This window comes from Chaetodon auriga, chromosome 11, assembly GCF_051107435.1.
Source record: "Chaetodon auriga isolate fChaAug3 chromosome 11, fChaAug3.hap1, whole genome shotgun sequence".
NCBI lineage: Eukaryota > Metazoa > Chordata > Actinopteri > Chaetodontiformes > Chaetodontidae > Chaetodon > Chaetodon auriga.
Genome location: NC_135084.1, coordinates 11,893,677 through 11,903,797, shown reverse-complemented (window position 1 = coordinate 11,903,797; position 10,121 = coordinate 11,893,677). Strand labels below are relative to the sequence as shown.

Here is a 10,121-nt window from a genome sequence, read left to right as displayed (position 1 = left end):
AGACAGCTTTTACATGCTTCTCATTGTGAAACCAGTCAGAGGACTCAAATCTAAAGCCGTGCCATATTTCTAGAAGTTAGTGAAACTAACACACCGCCTGCATGTGCAAGAATTCTACTATATGAAACGTGAGATGACATAACTTTGCACTTCAGTGTGTTTATAAGCTTTCTAATTGGTCACTAACATCAGTCAGGGCTGCCTCTGTCATAAATAATGATGAGTGTTTGGAAAAAGAGAGCAATAAAGAGGTATTAATTGTTGGATGTTGAAGACTACTTAGGTTCTAATGCGGAGCTGATAAAACAGTCGCACACAAACACAACACACCCATAGTTGTGCGTTACCACAGCTACCAAATGCAACCAAAGGGCATGATACGATCTTAGAGGATCGTATCATGCACATTTTTTTAATTTCAGTTCTTTAATTTGGGAAAATGTCACATATACATAACCACACACGCCTGCGGCTGGTCTATGATGCATCGCCTCCACAAACAAACTGCAGCAGAGCTGGATCCAGTTGTTTGGTCTGCAGCCATGTTGGTATCAGCCTGAAGAAATCACTCCAAACAGGTGATTGCACCAGAGTTGAACATCACCAAAAAAGGTCAAGTGAATCAGGCCTTGAAGAATGTGCATCTAGTCTCACAAGAGCCCATGATGCATCTGTTATGATACACCTTTGAAAAATGTGTTTCACTTCAAAAATGCAGTCCTCCTTTACCTCTGTTTTTAAGTGCTAAATAATAGTCTACTCCAACAGTTGGTTAGGTATATTTGATTTCTCACCTAGAGTTAGATGAGAAGATCAATATCAATTTCATCACTGTACATTCAATAGAGAGGCTGGACCAGGATGTGTTTAGCCTGCACAGCAAAAAGACTGGAAGAGGAGCCAGATGTTTTGTTTCACAAACCACAAAAGGTCAAAAATGTCATAGTTGAAATTTATGCAGCAACTGTTTGGCCTATAGTGGCTGAAAGTGTTGAGTTACAATAATTAGCTGACTGTAGGGATGAGGAATTGTATCTGGGGTCCAGGCGTTTGCAAAAATTAGTAGATGAGAGAAAAATACATATTTTTATGAAGCGATTGATCTTGTGCTAAGTAATTTAGGAATAATGAACAGGTGGATCAGAGGTTAGTGGATTTTTTTTCTTTTTCTTTTTCCATAGATCAGCACCATCTGTCCCATTGGTGACATTTTTCATGCCCGAGACGTGTGTGACATTCCTAAATGTCTGGTCTGTCATGGTTTCTGAGATCCAGTCACATCAAAGAAGGGAAGCAAAAGCAGCCGCAGCAGAAGACAAAAAAAAGAAAAGAAAAAATACACCTCAGCAAAATGTACTGTTGTTAATGAATAACTCAAGAAATTGATTTTTGATTAACTTTGGAAAGTGAGGGATAACCAACATATGAACAAAAAGCTGTCATATGTTATTCTGCCATGAACCCAGACAGCTTAGACCTTAGATGATGTTGTTTCAGGGGTCCTAAAATTATTCAGTAAGTCTCTCCACTGTATCCACCGTATTTCCTGCATGTTTTCTCATTTATTTAGTGTCTTTACCATGTATGCGGTGAGCCTGCAGACCTCCCACAGGAAAAAAAAAAAAAAAAGCCAACTGCCATTAACCAATTTTGTGATATAAACCCATTTGAAGATGGATAAGATTTGAATTTTTTAAAATTGCTCACAGCGCTGTAACGTGATATTTCAAATTTATAAATGTTACAAATAACAAAAATAGTTAACGGTAAGCTCACACCTACCACTAACAAGCCAATACTATGCCCAGTTGAAGTCTTAATGTTTAATTATAGCATGATTAATGATTAATGATACATGCCTACATGAAATGCATAAACTAACAAGTTTCACTGCAGCTACTTGAAGAGAAATATAAGGCTGCTACACAGCAGACTTTTTGTACAACTAAAAGAAACCCAACACCTTTGAGCACCATTAAAATTCATATGAAATATGTGTTTTAAATGAACATGTGTGTTAACACCGTTAACATACTGGAAAACAGTGCCAAATGGGGAGGGGGAAATATTCTCAAATGGAAAAGAGCTGTTTTATGGATTTTCATATGAAATGTACCTGGCAACAATGCAATCTTCTCACTGTGCTTGCTTTTTAGAAATGTGTGAGGTTACCGGTCACATGGAGCACACAAGGCAGCTTTGAAGCACTAAACTGAAAGACTGATTGCACCATAATTGCAACAGACTTCAGTCCACAAATTCTGGGGCAGGGCCTGCCTTGTGTGGATGAAACATGCATCAGGCATGCTTAGCTGTGAATGGATAAGACTTACATGCATTTAGAAATGACATTACATTAGCATCAAGTGGCTTAATATACTCACTGAACAGATAGGTGTTGTATAACTCATGGCGTACCATGATTTATCGTACATGCAAAATTAGGTCTAATATTGAAATCATGTGCGCAGTGTTTTTATAGCAGCCAGTGACAAACGTGGATGCTTGACTGGTTCTGACAGTCAGAACCAGAAGTGGTGGTAGTAGTGGTGAGTAGTGAGTAGTACTAAGTAGTAGCTTACCACTCTTTAGGCCTTTGGGGAAGAGGTGACAAGTGGACTGAGTGGCCAGCACAGTATTCATTGAATGGACAAAGGGAGATACTCTGGACAACGCTCCTTTTCAGAGCAACACGTACAATTCAGGCAAACAACTGGACATCGACACTTGTTGATGCCAGAGCAAGATAGCAAGTGCTATCATTGGAAATATGTCTCAACATGCACAGCATGGGACCTTTATTGTCCAAACAGAGTGAATGATGGCTGTAATGACGACCTGATCTGTGTCCTGTGTGTTTCCTGCCACTGGATCGGCTATTTCATTCTTCAAGCTTTAAGTGCCTTCTTCAAGGACATCTTGCTGATGTGCTGCACTAGTGCTCACTTTACTCATTCACATGTCCGGCTTTTAGAGGCCGGCCTGACGGTCGCCCTAGTCATCAGCCAGCATCCCAAATTTTCAGCCTTAGACTGTTAATTGGCCCAACTTTCAAACAGAGCAATGTTTTTGGATGCAACTAACACTCTTGTGTCTTCTGCTAATATTACTGGATTGGATTAATGGTTTTCAGTGTGAAAACAAATACGCATTCATAGGTTTTCTGGGGAAAACACAAATAAACATCACAGATACTTTGAAAAAAAGAATCCAAATGCATGCGTAGTTACAGCGCGTCCTGTTTAGACAGGATATACAGCATGGACTGTCCAGTGTGTTCTGTAAGGTTATTTATTTCATGCTTCTTACACGGCATGAACCTTCTTATAGACACACCATAAACATGCCACAAAACACAAAGTATCCTTCTACTTGAGTATTTCATCATGCTGCTGGATCTCATAGTAACCCTGAGCTGAGAGCTCCGGATCGGCCAATTTCTTTCTCAGTGTATGTGGGTCTGATCGGCTGCAGTAAATCAACAGGATCGATTTGAAAGATATACACAAACAGGAGCAGAAGCTGTTGCAGTTTGCTGTAAAGACACATCCCCGTGCTCCACGTGTGCCTTAACCATCTCTGACTGCAGCCCTGCGTTTAGAGTCTTTAGCGCGATCAATTAATCCATCACAGCAGTTTTACAAGCCTTATCTCCAAAGTTGCCTCTGCCATAAATGTCCGTGGATGGATGCTTATGGAGGCAGAGGCGCTGTCCAAGGTACTGCATTCAGCCCCTCCCCGGTAGACATCACTGGGAGACACGTGATACGCGCTGTCTGTGGCTCCTGACAGTCGCTGGATAAGCTCAACAGGGAAACCAGATTGCACCTTCTCTTCCACGAAGATAACTGGATTTTGGCCCCGCGCTCCCGACCTTCCCCATCCGGCGGGTTAACGCTCTCTCTAGTGTTTTTTTTTTAATCGGGAAACAAACTTGGAGGACGGAATATTGAAGGTAATTCCTTTTTCCCCCCACTAAGCCTGTGAGCTTTTTATTTGAGTGTAGTTGGAATGAAAGTGGACCAGTCTCTCCCGCTCTGTCTCTCTCTCTCTCTCTCTCTCCTCCTCCTCTTCCTCTCTCCCCCTCTTCCTCTCTGTGATGCTGCGATTCACTTGAAAGCAGATCTTGATGTGAGGGTTTCGCCAGAGTGGATTTTGAGGTACAGGCTCTCAAAAAGACCGAAAATATGGACTGTCGTGCCTTACAGGAGCTCAGCCCGCGGTGCTTTTGCGTGAAATCGCATTTTCCTCTTGTGCCAACTATTTGGGGTCCCATAGAAGTAAAGGTGTTCGCGTAAAGGTGATAAAAAAGAAGCGCCTCGTCGTGTTTTAGCAAGGCATTTTAGAGTTGTGAGCGACTGCAAAGATGCCGCAGATAAGGGGCATGAAATAACGCTGTAATTATAGTGCGCCCTTTTCCAGCTGTCATCCAGGGGAGCATGTTAAGGTATGGGGAATGTTATTGATGAGATCGTGTCCCGTTTTGGCAAAATATATCCTCTGAAGCGCTAAATTCCGGGTGAGGATTATCCCACATCTTAGTTAAAGCTCGCTGCTCATTTGAATAGCTCGCTGATGATCATCACATTTGCTGTTAATGGAGAAGATGTTTCTGTCTGTTTAAAGTGCGCTGCCTAAGTAAACCCGATCCCCAGCCGGTGCAGCGGTTCCATTTGTTCCTCTCTGAGATGCAAACTAATTGCGGAGATTTTAAACCAGGTTACTGTTTTTTCTTTTTTCTTTTCTTTTCTTTTTTTTTTCATTTCTATATTTCAACGCGTTTGGGGTTTCGGAGGAAAAGCAGAATCCGTCTCATCCTCCGAGCGAAATAAATAGCGACGAGGCAAGAGGAGCACGTTTGTGGCTCTGACTGAGACCCACTGGCAGCCCGACTGGTTCGTCTTACACAAACCAACCATTGTGAATCAAATGACGCACTTTTTCCTCATGTTAGGTCTTCAGGAGAGGGCAGGCCAGTGAATAAGCTCCTGTATGTCGGAATGCTGCTCATAATGGCCATTCGCGGCTGCAGAAGTTGTAATGAGTGTAAGCAAAAGTGACATTGCTTAAAAAAAAAAAGAGATATGTGTCGAGTTTGGTGTGACTGAGATTGTCTGCAGGAATTTATTTTTAGATGGGCGAACATCTGGGTGCGATTACTGATGCGTTCACGTCACATATCATCATTTACCGATGTTTGTTTTTCTTACACTGGATGAATATGGAAATGTTTTAATCTCTGAAGGAGAGCATTAAAAAAAAAACAAAGCAAAACAAAACAAAACAAAACAAAAAAAAACAACAATCTGTCCGGCACAGTGTTTGGCCACTGATATGAAGTGATGCGTGGATTCAGCGACTGTCCTGTGCTGCTGTACGCTTCCTGGAAAGCCCTGCTGATATTCACTTAATGATATGGCTTGTGTTTGTTGTGACAAAAGGCCTCTCTGTATCTAAGTGCCTGATTGGCTGCGCTTCTGCCTTAATCACAGTATCAACTCTGACTTTTGATTGAGGCTTTGGCCAAAGTGGATTTGGAAATGGATACGCTGAAAACGCTGATGCTGTATTAAATTTGCTTTTCTTTTTCAGAGAGCTTTGGGACCGAGGACTGCTTTGACAGACAGACTGCTTCTTTTGCTGAGCTTATCAGCCAACGTGGCTCCATATGGCATTTTTTCCTCATTGCTAAAGAGGATGCAGGGTGAAAAGCCCCGAGCAAAGGCTTCCAGTTACCTGCCAAAGAATGTTGGCATGGACATGAAGATTAAAGCTGCCATTTCAACTCAAGCGAAACCGTGCACACTGTAACTGGCACCAGAACAGGAACTGTTCCATAATTAAATAAATTATACCGAGTGCACCTAATGGATATTTGAATCCCTGTCACTTTGCTCTAAATAGCCATGGCAGAGAGGACCTTTAAACAGTTCAAACTATTTTGGCGCGAACAGTGACAGGTTTGGCCAGTGGCCTGGACAGTGTGAGGTAATGGTATTTGCTCCAGGAAATAAGTGTTGGCCGAGCCTATTGCTATGCAAATATATCATAACATTTAATCTTTTGTCTTACAATGCATCAGTTCACACTGGAATATCCATGTAGACAGTCACTTATATGCCAGTCTACTCTCTTGCAGACAGCCCAACGTATTCCTTACAAGCAAAGGTCCTTATAAATACGCTTAGCCTACAAGTCCCTATTCACCCACACAGAATTTGTGATCACACGATGGTTTTACAAAAGCCACATGGTGCCCATATCATATGGGTTGGGCTGCTCTTTTGCTGCTTTGTAGAAATAAGCACTTGTCTAGAATTTACGGGTGCTGAGGGACAGTGGGCTAGATTTCCAGTGTGGAACGCATGTTGCGAAAGCGAAATGAGCTTCAACATGAAAACAAAGAGTTCCCACGGGCTGCTAGTTTACTTCGACGATGAGGGATTCTGTGACTTTTTAGAACTTCTCATACTCAACGGTAAACTCAGCCTTCGTTTCTCGATCTTCTGTGCCGAGCCTGCGACCGTCGTGTCTGACACAGCAGTCAACGACAGCCAATGGCACGCAGTCACAATAAGGAGAAACTTTAAGAACACAACCCTAATGGTGGACAGTGAGACGAAGTGGGTGGAGGTGAAGTCCAAACGACGGGATATGACTGTTTTCAGCCACTTGTTTGTTGGCGGAATACCGCCGGAATTACGATCTGTGGCATTAAGACTGACATCAGCTGCAGTCAAGGACCAGCTGCCTTTCACTGGATGGATAACAGACATAAAGGTCAACAGCACGGAGTCTGTAATGATCAACAGTGAAGGGGTCTTAAAGGACCTCTGTGGTACAGCCAACATGTGCTTAAATGGCGGAGTCTGCAGTTTAATTGACAACGAACCAACATGTGACTGTTCTCAGACGGGGTTCCAAGGAAAAGACTGCAGTGAAGGTAAGACATCTGCATTCAGTTTAGACCGTACAGTGAGTAAAACATGTCCTCTGTAGCCTTTCCAGTCAGCAGCAAACATGGCTGAATGAAATAAATTCAAGCCTATTGTAATTACCATCAATCCTAAATGCATTCCCTTCCTCTATTTGGCTAAAGCCGTATGTTTGTCTTAGTCTTACGATGTGTGCCATTGATCTGCAACACAGTTGTTTGTAATGAACCAATCTCCTGCAAGGCCTCATTAGTAAAACATGCAGGTGTTCTTCATCCCCAAAGGTGTTATCCATTCTTATCAAATGGGTCCATCGGGATTGGTTGACCTATGAAACATCATCTCCAATGGCTTACCTCAAATCCAAGAGCAGGAGTAAACATCTATGAGTCTGATGGACTAAACAGGAATGACATCACTGACTTCACACAGTATAAAAAGCGTCAAAGAGATTCACAGAGTTGGCAACAGAAGACAACCCAAAAATGAACTGGGTGACGTTTTTGTTTCGGTCACCAGTCGAAAACAGTGTTCTTATTAACACACTGATGCTTACAGCTTGCCATTAAGGACACAGAATTACGATCCATCATTATCACATCATCTTTAGAAATAAAATCTTTAATATAACAGAGCCTTGACTTTCCTCAAAACTGTGCTTTCATTTAATTCCTTTAATAAATCCACCAAAACAAAAAAAAGAAGAAATAGCAGTGCAATGCAGGAGATCAAAAGAGACCCAGCTAATCAATACACAGAGAGAACACGGGGTTCTTTGAGGTAGTGAGAACAGTGTCATTCTGTCATGGCCAAATATCGTGATCCTAATATCAGGATCCCTTGTCGTCGTCGTCATCCTTGCAATGAAAGTGCGTTCAGTGCAGAGCGTCACAGGTTGGCAGTTTGCTGCCTTGGTGGGGAGGAGCAGGTCTGCTGGTCAGCCTGAGTGTCGGTGGGGGAGGGGTGCGAGCGTTTTTTCTTAAAGTCTATTTATATATATGTGCTTTCAATTTCATAAGCTCGTGTATCTTCATTCAAGCGCATAAATCTTTTATTAACAATAAGCTCATTAGGCCTGCATTGGATAACTTACTACAGCAGCATAAGATATTCCCCTCTGATTGTCATTAGTCATTGAAGCAAATATGAAATACCACTAATTAAAATGTCCTCTGCATACTCTGCAGGCCATGCTTTATTTTCGGCTGTATTCAGGTTTGGTTGTTAACAAGTGGAGGGAGCATCGGGTCTTCACCAACCCCCTACACTGACAGAATGAATGATTGCTGCTGCAGTTCACTAACAGGCTTTCAGTGTTGGGCAACATTAAGTATTTGTTTATTTAAACCACTGCACATCAGTGAGAAATAGCAGGCTGTGTTGCCACACCGCATCCAAGTATCCTGAATAAATCTGGATCAAAAATGAACTGTGGCAGTAAATATACTTGGACATGCCACCCAAATGGTATTCTTGTTCTCTCTCTTGCTTTTCAAATGCAGACTCCCTAAAGTCTACATTCACGAGTCTTACGCTGTAATATTGCCATCATTTATTGCACTTACTTGCTATGTTGCGTTTTGGATGTTATTGTAAATTCATAGAAGAGTGTTTTTTTGTGTTAAAGGTTAATTACACAAAGCTGTCTAACAAGCCTCTCTGCACACTGGACTCTGATTTTAAAAGCTGCCAGTGGGCTCAGTGTGACTACACTTTGCTTAATATTCTGGCAACTAGTTTATTATAATGTACAAGTGCCCACTTGGCATTTTTTCCTCTGCTCTGAGCTGGAGAAAAGGTAGTGCTTGTTCTTAAGGAGTGGAAGTCCAAACAAACAAACGAGCAAATGTCTCAGCCTCTTTATAAGACTTGCATTGTAAATCTCAATGCATTCTCACCCATTTATAGCAGCCATCTTTTTCCATCATATGCAAAATGTAGCCTGATGACAGCTTCATCTCAAGAAAGCTGTGATACTCTTTAGGAAACTGATGCAATGAATTGCTGATGATTCTTCATGGAGAAAAAAACAAACAAACAAACAAAAAAAAAAACATGAGCAACAATTTATTGTTGATGTTATCTTAATGACAGCTAATTATTCTGATGTTCTTATCTTGTTGTTTTTGACCAAAGATTTTGTGCATTAAAGCCAGATCTTTGTTGTCATCTGTAACACATATTCTGACAATTAAGCATAATTATTTTCAGATGTAACATTTGACTCAGTGTCCCGCCTTCGTATTTACTAAAAAAAGATTTCTGACAGTCAGATTGACGTTATTTGCTTGAGATGAGTAGGGTCATATTCCTCGAAATATATAACATCAAATGACTTGACAGTAATCAATACTATGTCCAGGGTTAAAATAATGGATGGCTCTGAGTTTAGTAATACTTTGAAAACTAGTATGTGTTTTCACAATGTGTGTGTGTGTGTGTGTGAGTGTGCATGTGTGTGTCTGTCAAGAAAGTGTGGGAAGAGGTCATAATGTTCACACCAGAATGGCTGCTGATGTTAATAGTTTCATGGACATGAAAGAACTAATTGGTTATGTTATTGCGGTGTTAAGATGAGTGATGCAGAAGATATCGCCCTTGTGCAGCATGAAGGATGAGCAGTTATTGTTTAAAGAGGTCCATGTAATGAATATAAGGTGGCACTGGTGACAAGATCCATTATGGCCCTGAAGATGAAAAGCTACTCTAATAACACAGGCAAAAAGCCCCTTAAAAATATGGTCTTATCACTCCGCGTGTGAGTGGGAGCTGATTTTCTCGCGCACTAGCTTAGCGACGTGAAGTTTGATTGGATGCGCTCATTGTAATGCACATTCCTAAACTTCTTCTGGCAAATGGATCTCAATCAGCAAACAATAAGTTCATGAACAAAGTGAGTGTGTCTTAAAAAGCAAACAAACTGCACCCAACAACAAAAAAAAAAACGTAAGACTTGAAACTGAAAATTACAGTGTTCATCCGTATTTTAACAGCGTGGCAGTGACAGGGACAGAGGAGTCACTTCTTCCAGATTCAGGGAACGGAAAATTCCTTATGCACGTTTCAGATGGTGGATGACATACACTCAGAAGGAGAGCGGCATCTTAAACTCATCCCCAAGGTGTACTGTGTATTGATAGCTGTACACCTGCTCGCTGATTATTTCTATCTTGCCTCAATTACCGC

General features: G+C 41.5%; 1 protein-coding gene across 26 annotated transcripts in view; it reads left to right on the top strand.

Moving 5' to 3' along the window:
• Window positions 1-3,657: 3,657 nt before the first annotated feature.
• Window positions 3,658-10,121, top strand: part of LOC143327988 (neurexin-1a) — a 252,337-nt gene continuing 245,873 nt past the window's right edge. For 25 of the 26 annotated variants that reach the window (XM_076742759.1, XM_076742758.1, XM_076742767.1 and 22 more), the window contains exon 1: window positions 5,988-6,943. In XM_076742759.1, coding sequence (XP_076598874.1) covers window positions 6,118-6,943 — 826 coding nt within the window. In that variant the 5' untranslated portion in view covers window positions 5,988-6,117. Of the gene's footprint in view, window positions 3,956-5,592; window positions 6,962-10,121 lie in introns of those variants that run through there. The other variant, XM_076742741.1, reaches the window with a different exon arrangement.